Below are 15,977 nucleotides of genomic sequence, written 5' to 3'. Positions count from 1 at the left end.
ATGCCGCACCCTTCTTGGTTGTGGGCGGAATTACTATGATTGGCTGGCCACCCAGCATCCTATGAGTCATCATAGCCTGGCACTAAACCCTGCCGCTGCCATTTTCTTCACATTGCATGCAGAACACAGCTAGTGTAGGGAGAGTGTGAGCAGCTGCTAGGGAGAGTTGTGTTTTTTGGTGCAAATCATCCAGAAATCCTCCGAAACCCAAAAGCTCTTTTCAGAGCTGAAAGTACAAGGTCAGGGACTGAGTAGTGACCGTTTTACCAGCTTTTTTTGAGGTCACATTTACCCCTGCAGGGTAGTTGTTTTGTGCTGTTGCGGTGCTGTGTTCACAGCGAATAGTATGCACGCACGGTACTGCACAACTGACACGCAGCCAGCACCGCTGTCTTGTGTGGTGTCTGGGCTGCGTATTCTTGCCTTAAACCTCACAGCAGTTTTTATGTGCTGTTGCGGTGCTGTGTTCACAGCGAATAGTATGCACGCACGGTACTACACAACTGACACGCAGTCAGCACCACTGTCTTGTGTGGTGTCTGGGCTGCGTATTCTTGCCTTAAACCTCAGGGCAGTTTTTTGGTGCTGTTGCGGTGCTGGGTTCACAGCGAATAGTATGCACGCACGGCACTGCACAACTGACACGCTGCCAGCACCACTGTCTTGTGTGGTGTCTGGGGTGCGTATTCTTGCCTTGAACCTCAGGGCAGTTTTCTTGTGCTGTTGCGGTGCTGTTTGTAAAACACAAAGCAGTAGTAGGCTGTAGTGCTACCTTCCACAAAGCACTAACTGCTCCTTGTTCCCCAATATCTGCATCTGAACATCTGCAACTATGGCAGAAAAATCCAAATTTCCTAAAAAGGCTGTTGTGAAGGGACAGGGACGTGGGGTCATTGGTGCCCAACAAGGCACAGAGTCTGGGAGATCGAAGAAGGTTGATGCATCTAGGTTCCTGGCGAAATTTCCCGGTCTGGAACATAAATGGGCCTGGAAGCCAGAAGAACAAGAGCAGATACTGTCTTGGATGGCTGGTAAGGCCTCAACGAAATGTTGTAGCAGCACCCAATCATCCATGACAAAACAGTCTACTGTCCATACAGATAACGCTGGGTCATCCTATTCTCAACCTGTAACTAGTTCATCACCCGGTCAGGAGTCACAGGAAACATTTGACCCCAACCTTGGTCACTCCGAGGATCTGTTTGATCCATTTCCTTACATTGCCTCTGGCCTCTCACCACATGACATTGAAGAGGAACGTGAGGGGGTATCGTCTGTTGAAGATGGCCAAATATTTGAAACCCCATGTCCAGAAGAAAGCCACTTTCATCCACGTGATATACCGGGTGAAGAGGTGGAGGCTGATGGTGATGACACACAGTTGCAATCTGGCCGGTCACCAATATCAACATGGATGGAGGATGACATGGACGACAAGGTGGTCAATGATGAGACCACCGATCCGACCTGGACCGTTGGCACGCATAGCCAGCACAGAGGATGAAGGTGGATACGTAGCACCAACAAAGGCACCAAAGGCTACTGGTTTGAGCAGAGTGCGAACTGTGTCAACTGTTGCCAAGAGCAATCCCTCTGTGCCCCAAGTCAAGGCAAGGGTGCATTCAGCCGCTGTCTGGAAATTATTTTCCGATAGTCCTTCTGAACTAAATGTTGTCATCTGTAGCATCTGCCATAGGAAGCTGAGCAGAGACCAGGGCAAAGGCAACCAAAACACCACCAGTATGTGGAAACACATGGCAGCCAAGCACCCTAGTCGGTGGGCTGAACAACAGGGTACCAAATCAGTGTCTGCGACTGCGGGTTAAACCACTGCCATGTCGCCTGTGATACGTCCTTTCCAATCTGCTGGGCAGGAAGCAGGTGATCATCATACCTCTTGCTCACAAGCTGCGGTTGCACAAACACAGGCCACAACAAGCTCATCCACTTGTTTGTCCCAGGAAAGCGTCCAATTGTCCGTGAGCCAGATGTATGAAAGGACGCGTAAATACCAAGCCACACACCCACAAGCACAAATACTGAACGCGCACATTGCCAAGTTGCTAGCCATGGAAATGTTGCCGTTTAGGCTTGTGGGGACACAGTCTTTCTGTGATCTTTTGGATGCGGCTGCCCCACGATACTCGGTTCCCAGCCGGCACTATTTTACCCGTTGTGCCATCCCTGCGTTACACCAGCACAATTAAGCAAACTAAAGCGTGATCTCACCAACGCCATAACCGGGAAGGTCCATCTTACAACAGACACGTGGACAAGTACTTGTGGCCAGGGACTATACATCTCTGTCACGGCACACTGGCTCAACCTGGTGGAGGGTAGGACAAATCTCAAACTGGACCTTCAACACACCACGAATAGCGGGCCCAACCTCAATCAGGGTTTCCGCCTCATCATATATGTCCAGTCTCCCCTCTTCCTCCTCCTCCGCCTCGTCATCCTATGCTGAATTACCCTCCACATCACTCCCAAGTTGGGAGCTGTGCATCGGCAAAGCGACAAAACGCTCTGCTGAAGCTGATCTGCTTAGGTGAAACACCACACACTGAAGCAGAGCTGTGGCAAGGAATAAAACAGACCGATCAGTGGCTCTCCCCACTGCAACTCCAACCTGGTCTGGTTGTCTGCGACAATGAGCATAACCGGGTGGCGGCTTTAAAGCTCGGGAAGCTGGTACACGTGCCATGCATGGCTCACATGCTGAACCTGGTGGTGCAGAAATTTATAAAAACATACCCTGACTTGTCATACCTACTTGAGAAGGTGCGCCGTATTTGCGCCCATTTCCACCACTCCTCAACCGCTGTTGCCGGTCTTGCAGCGCTTCAAAAGCAATTTAATTTGCCAAACCACAGACTCATTTGCGACATGCGAACACGGTGGAACTCAACATATCATATGTTGGCAAGGGTAAGTGAGCAGCAGAGGGCACTTTCTGAATACCAGCTTAAATATGCCCGTCACACTGAGACTCAGCCAAGACACATAACTGTCGAGTGGGTGTGGATCGCTGATATTGTGAGGTGCTTGATAACATTGAGTACTGCACCAAGCTTGTAAGCCGTGATCAGGCTATTATCAGCGTAAGCATCCCTATGCTATGTCTGCTGAAAATATCGCTGCAGAATCAAAAAATGGAATCTTTGCGTGCCCAGCAGCTTGGTATGGAGCAAGATTTCACAATGGGTGATCCTACCCAGCCCAGCCAATATCAACCGGTTAATATTGGGGGATGAAGAGGATGATGAAAATGAGGAGGGAGAGGACTTCTTTTTCAGTGGTACCGAGGGGACACCTCATGCTACAGAGGGGAATCCCAAACCCAGCTTCATGTCTGTCCAGCATGGATGGGTTGAAGAGGAGGAGGTGGAGGAGGAGAGTCAGTGTGAGGAGAGGATGGGTATTGTTCCTCCATCAGGGGTCACAGAACATTTGCTTCTTTGCAGCTTGGCACACATGGCTCACTTCATATCTGACTGTCCCTCTCGTAATCCACATTTTCAATAGCAACCTATACTGGTTGGCCACCTTTCTAGACCCACGGTACAAGGACAAATTTCCTTTGCTACTGTTGCAGTCACCAAGGGGTTTCACAATGGAATCCTTCAAGAAGGCCGTTGTCGATCATTTGATGGCAACAGCACCCTCAGACACCACTGCTAGCAGAGATAGCAGCTCTGTGCAACATCATGCATTAATGGGGAGAGATACACCAAGCAGGTCGAAAAGAGGAGGTGGTGGTAAAATGTCCACAAACTGGGCCATCTTCAATAAACCGGCTCATCACCAAGGGCTAGCTGGAACAGTAGCAATGTCAAGGAGGGAGAAGTTGAACAAGATAGTTGTTTGGCCCTTCAGACCTGTCTTGCTTCCTTCATCAACTATAATACAGCCCCTTGGGCTAATTTTTGGAGACACTATGGCTATGCCTGGACACTGGGCACTGCCACCTCTATGCTAGTAGTCGTAGCTTCATAATAATTGTTTGGCCCTTCAGACCTGTCTTGCTTTCTTCATCAGCTATGATACAGCCCCTAGGGCTAATTATTGGAGACACTATTGCTATGCATGGACACTGGGCACTGCCACCTCTATGCTAATAGTCCTGACTTTATCATAATTGTTTGGCCCTTCAGACCTGCCTTGGTTCCTTCATCAACCATGATACAGCCCCTAGGGCTAATGTTTTGAAGACACTATATCTATGCCTACACATTGGGCAGTGGCACAACAAGGACAGTAGTCCAAGCTTTATAATTATGAATCCCTTATGATGATAATGATGGGTGGCTTCTTTCTGCGTTAACCATAACACAGCCCCTAGGGCAGATTGCTCTCCTTACACCACTTACACACTTAGCTGTCAGAAGATCGCCTCCTTCATCACTCGCTCTTATGGCACTTCTGATATATCACTGGCACTGCGTAAGTGGCATACGAGTCCCGCTCTCCTGGCAAAAAACCACAGGACTTCAAATAGTGTTTGTACATTCTAGTGAAGCAGTGGTGTAAAAACAATCATGCAGCCCCTGACCAGGTGCCCCCATGTTATATACATTTGTTTGCAGCATGCATTTTTTAACATTTACACATTTTTTAGCCTTTTACTCAGCCCCCAGACCGCTTTGTAGGGTCCAGCAGACAATTACTCACATTTTCCATTGACTATCATTGGACTCGCTATTCGTACCAAATACCCGAGTATTAAGTATACTCGGTGCAAGTATAGCGAATCCAAATACTTCAGTACTCGCTCATCCCTAATTACTATGCCTTTAAACAATTCTGGACTGCCAATATGATGATGTCATGTGTTTGGAAGCATCTGGTTTTTGTTTTTTTGGCAACATCTGAGTTAATTAGAGACACATTTTAATGCACACCTGAAACACACTGCTTCTTTCTGTGGCATCATGGGAATGTCTCAAGAAATCAGCAAAGATATCAGGAAGAGAATTGTGGACTTGCACAAGTCTGGCTCAAACTTGGGTACAATTTCACAATACCTGAAGGTGCCTCGTTCATCTGTACAAACAATTATACTCAAGTACAAGTAAGATGGGAATGTCCAGCCATCATAAAGCTCAGAAAGGAGACAGGTTCTGTGTTCCAGAGATGAATGTACTTTGGTCCAACATGTGCATATCAACCAAAGGACAAAAGGAAAAGATCTTGAGAAGATGATGGCGGAAGCTGGTAAGATTGTGTCAATATCCACAGTGAAATTATTACTGTATTAACATGGACTCAAGGGCCACTCTGCCAGGAAGAAGCCATTCCTCTAAAAGAAAAATAAATAAGCCAGATTAATGTTTGAAAATGCACACAGTAATAAAGACCTTAATTTTTGGAGACATGTCCTGGGGTCTGAAGAAACTAAAAGTGAACTTTTTGGGCATAATGACTATCGTTACGTTTGGAGGAAAAAGGGAGAAGGTTAGAAGCCTTAGGCTAGGTTCACATCGCGTTAGGGCAATCCTTTTAACGGATCCATTTCTAAGCGGCACTAATGCAATGCAATGGATCCGTTAACGCACCCATTGACTTCCATTAGCGTATCGGATCCTAACGCATATCAAAATCGGGATGCGTTAGCGATGGTCCATTATTTTGTGACGCACCTTCAAACACGGATTACCGCATTTTCGGGTCCATTATGGCGAACACACAGCGAATGGAAGTGGTCGCTCTGCATAGAACTCCATTTCTAACGCAGGACGACGCAATGCAACCATGCGTTAAAATACAGACAATTTGGGGCTCATTATTAGCGCATCCGTTTAACGGATATGTTAAACGAATTGCTCTAACGTGATGTGAACCTAGCCTAAGAACACCATCCCAACTGTGAAACATGGGGGTGGCAGCATCATGATGTGGGGTTGTTTTGCTGCAGGAAGGACTTTTGCACTTCACAAAATAGATGGCATCATGAGAAAAAATTATGTGGCTGTCACGTCTCCGTCAGATTTGGGGCCTGCTGTTCCGGTCGCAGGCACTAGGAGGCGCCGGACCGCCACTTCGCCATCAGACTCGGGGACGGCTGTTCCTGCCTCGGCCACTGGGAGGCGCCGTGGTTCTATTATGTCGCCGTCAGACTCGGGGCCTATGGTCCCAGCTTTAGCCACTAGGAGGCGCCGGTCTGTCACGTCACCGTTGGATTCGAGGCCTGCTGTTCCGGTCACGGCCACTAGGAGGCGCCGGACCGCCACTTCACCGTCAGACTCGGGGACGGCTGTTCCTGCCTCGGCCACTGGGAGGCCCCGTGGTCCACCCGTGAGTTATGGTGGTGACAGAGAAGTGGCTCCTGCGCAGGCATCTGGTGGGCGCAGGCTCCGCCCCTCTGTCAGTCATCAGGGGGTTACTGCATCACCGTCTGGCCTGGTCCTGGGGGCGGCCCTAATGACATCACCAGTCCAGGAACCTGTGAGGGATGACCTGATCCCTCAAATACCTTGGGACTGGTCTTGCAAGCCGCCGGATATATTCTTGGTTCCCCTGTGTGTTACTTAGTGATTGATTTCTGTTTGACTCTGACCTCAGCCTGGATTTCTGACCCCTCTTTTGCCTGACGATTCTGTACTTCTGCTACTCTCCTGGTTTGTGACCTTGGCCTGGATATTCTGACTCTGCTACTTCCTAACGATTCTGTACCTCTGCCGTCCTCCTGGTTTTTGACTCTGACTTTGGCCTGAATTTGACTCTGCTATTGCCTGCTGTTTTTGTACTTCACTCTGACGACCGTCCTGCTCTGGCCGCTGCTCATATTCAGACAGCTACCTCCTGGGCTCTGTTGTAAATCCAGATCCCTGTATAGGGGTAAAGGGTATCAGTGTTTCTCGGGGTGTTGTCTGGCTGCAGCCCAGAACCGCAGACGGACGTCACATTATATCCGGCCATAAAATTAACTGCTTCTTGTGTATATACCCAACATATACAAAAGCAGTCTCCCTGAACTTTTTTTTTTTCCCTTCTTCTGACTGAGCTGATTTTTAGCCTGAACACCTGTTGCATTGCCCAGCCTGGAAGATCACTCTCATTTTCCTGGACAACTATGCGGCAGTCTGGAGTCTTCAGGGAGAGAGCTGCACCTCAGAGATCCATGCTCCTGGCACGTCGGCCTCTGGGCAGTCACTCTGGCCATGGTTGCCCAGGGGCTCAGGTATTGCCCGCAGATGCGGCTAAAGTTTTATTACCCATTTCAGTTTCGTGTGGTCAGAAAACGCAGTGTTTAAACGCGTATGTGGATAGTGGCTCTGAAGGAAATTTTATGGATTCTTTGACTGCTAGGAATCTGGGTGTAACACTACTAAAACTTAACGCCCCTATTAAAACCACGGCTATTAATGGCACATCCATTATTCATGAGGGGGTTAAGTTTGTTACTGCCAAGGTTGCTATGTCTGTGGGAGCCTTACACACTGATCTTGTGTCATTTTTTGTGATGGACAATTTAACCTCTGCAGTTATTCTGGGAATGCCGTGGTTACGCCAGCACAATCCTGTCATCGACTGGCACTTGGGTGACGTTGTACGCTGGAGCCCACAGTGTCAGAAAAATTGCATATCCTTGGCAGTAAACCAAGTTAAGGTTAAAACCCCCCACATACCGTTTGCTTTCAGAGATTTTGAGGATGTCTTTTCTATTGTAGAATCTGAAAAGCTACCCCCTCAGAGAGTATGATTGCCCTATTGATCTGATTCCGGATGCCCGTCTCCCTAAGGGAAGAATATTTAATCTCTCTGGCCCAGAGCATCAGGCCATGAATGACTATATTGCAGATAGCCTAAGAAAAGGGTTTATCAGACCGTCCATTTCTCCAGTTGGGGCCGGGTTCTTCTTTGTGGAGAAGAAAGATGGTGGTCTCAGGCCCTGCATTGATTATCGGGAGTTGAACGCAATCACTATAAAAAAACAGTATCCGCTTCCACTCATCCCTGATCTTTTTAATCAGCTAACAGGAGCCCGTTGGTTTACTAAACTTGACCTCCGGGGGGCATATAACCTGGTCCGCATAAGAAAAGGAGATGAGTGGAAAACGGCCTTCAATACACCCCTTGGCCATTTTGAGTACCTGGTAATGCCGTTCGGACTCGGTAATGCACCTGCCGTTTTTCAGCACTTTGTTAATGATATTTTTAGAGACATTTGTGGGGTGTATGTCGTGGTGTATTTAGATGACATTCTGATTTACTCTGCTGACCCTGTGACACACTCTCAACACGTCTGTTCTGTGCTACAAAGACTACGTGAACACTCCTTGTTTGCTAAACTGGAGAAATGTGTCTTTTTTGCTGAGGAGGTACAGTTTTTAGGATACATGGTTTCAGGTAAAGGCTTCCGCATGGATCCTGCCAAGGTCCAGCCTATTAAGGCTTGGGTGCAACCCAAATCGCTGAAAGCGCTGCAGCGATTTTTGGGGTTCACTAATTATTACCGCAAGTTTATTAGAGGTTTCTCAGAGATTGCCAAGCCACTCACGGATCTGACCCAGAAAGGGGCGGACGTGGCAACCTGGAATCCTGAGGCAATTCAGGCGTTTCTTACATTAAAAGAGTGCTTTGTGGCCAACCCAGTTTTGGTTCAGCTGGATCTGGACCGTCCATTTATTGTGGAGGTGGATGCCTCTGAAGTCGGAGTGGGAGCAGTGCTATCACAAGGCACTACATCCCTCACTCAGCTTCGTCCATGTGCGTTTTTTTCCCGCAAATTCTCTTCCACGGAGAAAAACTATGATATAGGGAATCGGGAACTATTGGCAATTAAATGGGCCTTCGAGGAATGGCGTCACTTCCTCGAGGGCGCCAAACACAAGATCACTGTAATTACCGATCATAAGAACCTGACATACCTAGAATCAGCAAAAAGGATAAATCCTAGACAAGCAAGGTGGGCATTGTTTTTCTCTAGGTTTAATTTTATAATCACCTTCCGCCCTGGTACAAAAAATGTGAGGGCCGATGCCCTCTCTCGCAGTTTCTGCCCCTCACAAGCTGAGGACTGTGAACCAGTTTCGATATTGGCCACTGGGATCGTTGTGTCCGCAGTGTCATTGGACCTTCTGGAGGAGATCCGTAAATCCCCAGAACAAGCCCCTGACACTACGCCACCCAACAAATTGTTCGTTTCGCCTACAAGTGCTTAGAGAATCACATGACTCTGTCTTGGCAGGCCATCCTGGTCTCAATAATACCGCCAGATTGATAACTAGGAATTTTTGGTGGCCGACGGTGGTTAAGGACTGCTAAGAATATGTCTTAGCATGTGAGGTCTGTGCCCGCGCCAAGTCCTCCCATAATCGCCCTGCCGGCTGGCTCCAGTCCTTGCCCACCCCCGAGAGTCCATGGACCCACATCTCCATGGACTTCATTACGGACCTACCGTCCTCAGATGGAAAGACGTGTATCTGGGTGGTGGTGGACAGGTTCAGTAAACAATGTCATTTTGTCCCCCTGTCGGGGTTACCTAACTCGGAAACGTTGAGAAAACTGTTTATTGTACATGTGGTACGTTTACACGGTGCCCCGGTCAATATTGTGTTTGACAGGGGTACCCAATTCGTGTCAAAGTTCTGGAGGGCGTTCTGTAAACGCATTGGTATTGAGCTATCTTTTTCCTCGGCTTACCACCCTGAAACCAATGGTCAAACCGAACATGTCAACCAGGCTCTGGAGCAATACCTTCGTTGCTACGTCTCAGAACACCAGTCCGATTGGGCAGAACATCTGCCACTAGCCGAGTTTGCGCTAAATAATCAGTATCAGGACTCCATTAAGTCTACCCCCTTTTTCTGCAACCATGGGCTGCATCCGCGCTTTGGCTCATTCTCGGCCAGAATGTCGGAGCTTCCTGGAGTAGAGAAAAATATACATCGTTTAAAAACCATTTGGTCTGAGGTAAACTCGAACTTGAAAGGGGCCCAGGTTAGACAGACCTCGGCAGCGAACAAACGGCGATCCAAAGGACCACACCTGGGAGTTGGAGACAAGGTTTGGCTCTCCACCAAAAACATCAAGCTTAAAGTACCGTCTGCCAAACTGGGTCCCAGATTTATTGGTCCATACGAGATTATAGAGGTGATTAACCCGGTGGCCTTCCGTTTAAAACTCCCTCAGTCTTTCAAATTACCCAATGTCTTCCACAAGTCTCTTCTCAAGTTGTATCGCTCCCCAATTCACCCTGTCCCGTCCCCTCCTCCTCCCGTTTCGGTCGGGGGGTCCTTGGAGTATGAAGTCCAGGGTGTCCTTGACTCCCGCCTTGTAAGAGGGTCCGTACAGTATCTGGTACACTGGAAGGGCTACGGCCCAGAGGAGAGGTCCTGGGTCCCTGCGAGGGACATCCATGCAAAAGCACTAATTAGAAGGTTTCACCTCCTTCACCCTGACAAACCAGGTTTTGAGGGTCCGGAGGCCCATCTTGAAAGGGGGGGTACTGTCACGTCTCCGTCAGATTTGGGGCCTGCTGTTCCGGTCGCAGCCACTAGGAGGCGCCGGACCGCCACTTCGCCGTCAGACTCGGGGATGGCTGTTCCTGCCTCGGCCACTGGGAGGCGCCGTGGTTCTATTATGTTGCCGTCAGACTCGGGGCCTATGGTCCCAGCTTTAGCCACTAGGAGGCGCCGGTCTGTCACGTCACCGTTGGATTCGAGGCCTGCTGTTCCGGTCACGGCCACTAGGAGGCGCCGGACCGCCACTTCACCGTCAGACTCGGGGACGGCTGTTCCTGCCTCGGCCACTGGGATGCGCCGTGGTCCACCCATGAGTTATGGTGGTGACAGAGAAGTGGCTCCTGCGCAGGCATCTGGTGGGCGCAGGCTCCGCCCCTCTGTCAGTCATCAGGGGGTTACTGCATCACCGTCTGGCCTGGTCCTGGGGGCGGCCCTAATGACATCACCAGTCCAGGAACCTGTGAGGGATGACCTGATCCCTCAAATACCTTGGGACTGGTCTTGCAAGCCGCCGGATATATTCTTCGTTCCCCTGTGTGTTACTTAGTGATTGATTTCTGTTTGACTCTGACCTCAGCCTGGATTTCTGACCCCTCTTTTGCCTGACGATTCTGTACTTCTGCTACTCTCCTGGTTTGTGACCTTGGCCTGAATTTGACTCTGCTATTGCCTGCTGTTTTTGTACTTCACTCTGACGACCGTCCTGCTCTGGCCGCTGCTCATATTCAGACAGCTACCTCCTGGGCTCTGTTGTAAATCCAGATCCCTGTATAGGGGTAAAGGGTATCAGTGTTTCTCGGGGTGTTGTCTGGCTGCAGCCCAGAACTGCAGACGGACGTCACAGTGGCAATACTGAAGCAACATCTCAAGACAACAGCCGCTTGGGCAGAAATGGGTATTACAAATGGACAATGACCCGAAGCATACTGACCAAATGGCAACAAAGTGTCTTAAGGATAACAGAATCAGTGTTTTGAAGTAGCGATCACAAATCTCTGAGCTCAATCCAATTGAAACTTTATGGGCAAAGCTGAAAAAGCCGGTGTGAGCAAGGTGACCTAAAATCCTGGATCAGATACACCAATTTAGTCAGGAGGAATGGGCCCAAATTCCGACCAACTATTGTGAGAAGCTTGTGGAAGGATATCCCAAGTATTTGACCCATGTTAATCAGTTTAAGTGCAAGGGTCATTTTATATAGTGTATGCAAACTTCTGGTTTCAAATGTATGCTACATTAAAGTTGCTTTTGTGAGGAACTTCTTTTTGAACATGTTGCCTGTGAAAATTAAGATATTTGAATACTTTTCTGTCTCGCTGCCTGACTTTTTTTGACACCTTGGTCTACTGGGGCTTTTCAGTACTTCTTACTTCGTTACTTGTCAGTATTTTCCTGCTTTGCATTATTCGTCTTCCCTTTCTCTAGCTATCTCCACCTAGGACATCTCCGAGCTCCATCAACACCTCCTAGTACATATAATTACATCCTTGGAGCAATAAGTTACGTTGTACAGGCATGCATCACATACATGTGACTTCTCAAGCTATTTCGCTGATCATGCATGCACGGTCTCTTTTTTATGAGCATACAGCATTGTAAAACAGTAGTATAGCTGGCCCATGTAACAGCAGAGCTGAGACGATCAGACCTATACCTGAATCTGTGCAATAATAATTATACTGAAAGGGTAAATGAGAATGTGAAATTGAAATGTTTTTTTGTTAAACCTCCAGAAAACCCATTTAAGTACAAATTAATACTCTTGTTTAAGCTTTTTTAAACTCAGTTATGTTTTGTTCTGTACATTCAGCTTAGAACTATGGATTCTTGATAAGTCTATCTAAAATGGTTAATATAACTGAAAAAGGCTGGAAAGGCAAGTTACATAAGAGGCCGCTTGCTTCTGTTTACTCATGTGGCCTCACCTAAATCTTAACTTTTACCTGCTGTTCCTCCCCAGTTTATAGGCACTGGAAGGACACAAATTGCTCTATAAAAATTACATAGATAAGAGGTATAAACAAATGTGAAATTGAATTCCTCTGCAGTAGATTTCAAGGACTTAAGTAATGCTGAGGATAGCTAAGCAACTTTTGTACTGAGCTAAGGATATACAGCCACTGCTTGGCGAACAAATATATTTTATGTAATTACTAATTTAGTGGGGGCAATAAAATACCTCAAAATTATTGAAAATTATGGTACTAAATTGTAACGACAAATGCTAGAATGTACGTAGAAACAACTCTGTAGCGTGACTCTGCAACGAATATACTTTGTGTGTGTATATGTTTTTATTTGTAGATACAGAAATTTTATAATATTCATTCTTCTTCCTTAGGGATGTTGCCACATACAACAAACAGGTTGTGTACACCATAAAATACTTCTCATCTACTGCTACTAAGTTGCCTTCAGACTCTACAATGTGGAAAAGAAAAAGATAAGAAAGGGAGAGGTACTAAAAGCTAGACAAAAGATGGCTTGATAGAGAAGGGGGTGCCTTGCCTGGCTTACCATGCTACATATTGGCATCTCTATCACTCAGGGAGTCTTCATGCAGGAGACCATCTCAGGCTGTTCAGCCATTTGGGAAGGGGAAGAGCAGATCAAAGAGTTCCAGTAAAAGGAAAGCACTTTGAACCTAAGCTGTGAAGAATTCTACTAAAGAATTGCATATATGTACTGTTTTAGAAGAAGTAAAGAAGACAGAAACTTTTGGACTCCAAGCTGATTGGAGCCTTTATCATACATTAGAGCAGAAAAAAGGGCATGAAAGATTGTATTGGGTATTCTTAATGAAAGCAGTGCCCCTCAAAAAACTATTGTAGAATTATTTACGCTGTATAGACTTTGTCACACTGTAAACAAAGAGTGAAGTCCACATCATGAAGGTAATATGTTTCTGAACCCAATGAATGACTTACTCTCTACAGCTTTACTATACTGTTGCTATCTGTAATTTGGGATTTCTGTTTTTGTTGAAACTTTGCACTAGGGCCTAGTCTCTTATCTGTCTATGATTCCCGGGGAGATATTTCATGTGTACTTAAAGCTCTGTGGTTTCAGGGAAAATGATCCTGACTGCTAACATGCAGCCAAGCTCTGATTCATGGCAGCATGAATCAGGTGACAGTTTCCCTTTAAACTTTGAAAATTAATAGTGTATTATAAAGAGAATTTGAACAAATTGTATAGAAGTATGGTTCTTAAGACTTATTTTTCAATTACAAAAATGAATCTCCCATACATTAAAAAACATAATTACAGCTTATTAACTTGTAACAGAAAATGGATTGTTGATGAGGTAACTTGAAGTGTAATTTATAGCGCTCCATCTTGTCTCATACTTGATGAAGCACACAAAAAAAGGGTTGTAGCACGTACACTGCGAGCAGCATGGTGGCAAGCACTATAGCTTGCGGTGCTTGGCTTCTGGGTTTAACAGCTGCATGTAGTTTGCATGTGTGCATAGGTTTAATCTACTTACTAAACTTCACTCCCACCGAGGAGGTTTTATTGGCTTCACTGTCTTATGAGTCTTAAATAAGGTTATTAAATTGAGGGAACAGGAATTAATATGTATGGTGAAAGTATTAATACACCTATCCATCCACCAGGAATTTTTCTGTCCCTAATTGGTTATGTAAGAAAATTATAAAGTATAAATGTAGGGCACAATTGGATAACATATTTTCAGTGTGGTCCAGTTTTATGCACAAAACGTTCTATGTATAGGTAGTAGATTAATAATAATAATAATAATCTTTATATAGCACCAACATATTCCGCAGCGATTTACAGTTTAACAGTTTGAAAACACCTCATAAGTAACAACATTAACAATACAATAATTAAAGCAAAGTTAGGCAACCCTGTTCGTGAGAGCTTACAATCTACAATGAGGTGGGGGAGATACAAAGTACAGGTGTGTATATACAATGATGGTCCAGCCATCTTGAGGGAGTGAGGGATAGATGGGGATAGCGAATGGGCTACACATGCACACTTTCACATAAAATGACTTTGATTAGTGACCGTGATAGGCCGCTCTGAACAAATGTGTTTTGAGGGAGTGCCTAAAACTATGCAAATTGTGGATAGTCCTAATTTCTTGGGGTAGAGCATTCCAGAGGATTGGTGCAGCGCCGGAGTGGGAGGTACGAATTAGTGCGGAGGTTAGTCGAAAGTCGTTTGCAGAGCGCAGCGGTCGGTTGGGACGATAGACAGAAATGAGGGAGGAGATGTAGGGGGATGCCGCACTGAGGAGTGCTTTGTGGGTGAGAACAAGTATTTTGAATTGGATCCTATAATGAATGGGCAGCCAATGTAACGATTGGCGAAGAGCGGACGTGTCCGAGTAACGATTAGCCAGAAAATTGACCCTGGCTGCTGCATTAAGCATGGACTGGAAAGGGGGTGGTCGAGCAATGGGGAGGCCAATTAATAGAGCATTGCAGTAGTCCAGGCGAGAGTTGATCAAGGCGACAGTAAAGGTTTTTGTTTCCATAGTGAGAAAAGGGTGGATTCTAGAGATGTTCTTTAGGTGTAAGCAGCAAGAGCAGGCAAGAGATTGTATATGGGATGTGAAGGAGAGATTGGTGTCAAGCATAATACCCAGACAGCGCGCCTGCTGCCGGGGTGTTATGGTGCCACCCACGGAGAGGGAAATGTCAGGTTTAGGGAGGTTAGTAGATGGCGGGAGCAAAAGACGTTCAGTTTTTGGGAGGTTGAGTTTCAGATAGAGGGCGGATATGATGTTGGAGACTGCAGACAGTCACTGGCATCCTGTAGTACAGTGGGGGTAAGGTCAGGAGATGATGTGTATAGTTGTGTGTCATCAGCATAAAGATGGTACTGAAAGCTAAATCTGCTGATGGTCTGTCCAATTGAGGCTGTGTAAAGAGAGAAGAGAAGGGGGCCAAGGACTGAGCCCTGAGATACCCCAACAGTGAGAGGAAGATGAGATGAAGTGAAGCCAGCGAACAAAACACCAAAGCCTAGTAACTGGAACCAAGAGAGTAGGAGACGGTGGTCAACAGTGTTGAAAGCTGCAGAAAGGTCGAGAAGAATGAGCAGAGAGTGTTCACCATTACATTTTGCTGTCAGAAGGTCATTGGTAACTTTGAGTGCAGTTTCAGTCGAATGTAAGGGGGTGGAAGCTGGACTGTGAAGGGTCTAGGAGGGAGTGAGTGAAAAGGTAATGAGAAAGGTGGGAGTAGGCTAGGTGCTCCAAGAGTTTAGAGATGAAGGGGAGATAGGAGACTGATCCGTAGTTGTTATTGCAGGATGGGTTGAGAGCAGTTTCTTTAATAATGGAGTAACCATAGAATGTTTGAAAGAGGATGGGAAAATGCCAGAGGAGAGGGAGAGATTAAATATTGTAGTTAGGTTAGTTGTGACAACTGGAAAGAGAGACTGGAGGAGATGTGAGGGAATGAGGTAGGTAGTGCATGTAGTCGGATGAGAAGAGGAGTCTGGAGTCGTCTTCTTCTGTGATGGGATCAAATG

At 46.7% G+C, this 15,977-nt stretch overlaps 1 protein-coding gene across 2 annotated transcripts in view; it reads left to right on the top strand.

Annotated features, from left to right (window-relative positions):
• EDN2 (endothelin 2) overlaps positions 1-13,740 on the top strand; it is an 86,733-nt gene extending 72,993 nt beyond the window's left edge. The window contains exons 5-6 of one of the 2 annotated variants that reach the window (XM_073564169.1): positions 12,808-12,924; positions 13,015-13,740. In XM_073564169.1, the coding sequence (XP_073420270.1) occupies positions 12,808-12,913 (106 nt within the window). In that variant the 3' untranslated portion in view covers positions 12,914-12,924; positions 13,015-13,740. Of the gene's footprint in view, positions 1-12,807 lie in introns of both variants that reach the window. The other variant, XM_073564168.1, reaches the window with a different exon arrangement.
• The last annotated feature ends 2,237 nt before the right edge of the window (positions 13,741-15,977 follow it).

The sequence above is a fragment of the Dendrobates tinctorius genome, unplaced genomic scaffold (assembly GCF_039654945.1).
Source record: "Dendrobates tinctorius isolate UK_male_01 unplaced genomic scaffold, ASM3965494v1 ptg000015l, whole genome shotgun sequence".
Classification (NCBI taxonomy): domain Eukaryota; kingdom Metazoa; phylum Chordata; class Amphibia; order Anura; family Dendrobatidae; genus Dendrobates; species Dendrobates tinctorius.
Note: the sequence above shows the minus strand (reverse complement) of the source record. Positions and strands in the feature narration are given on the sequence as shown.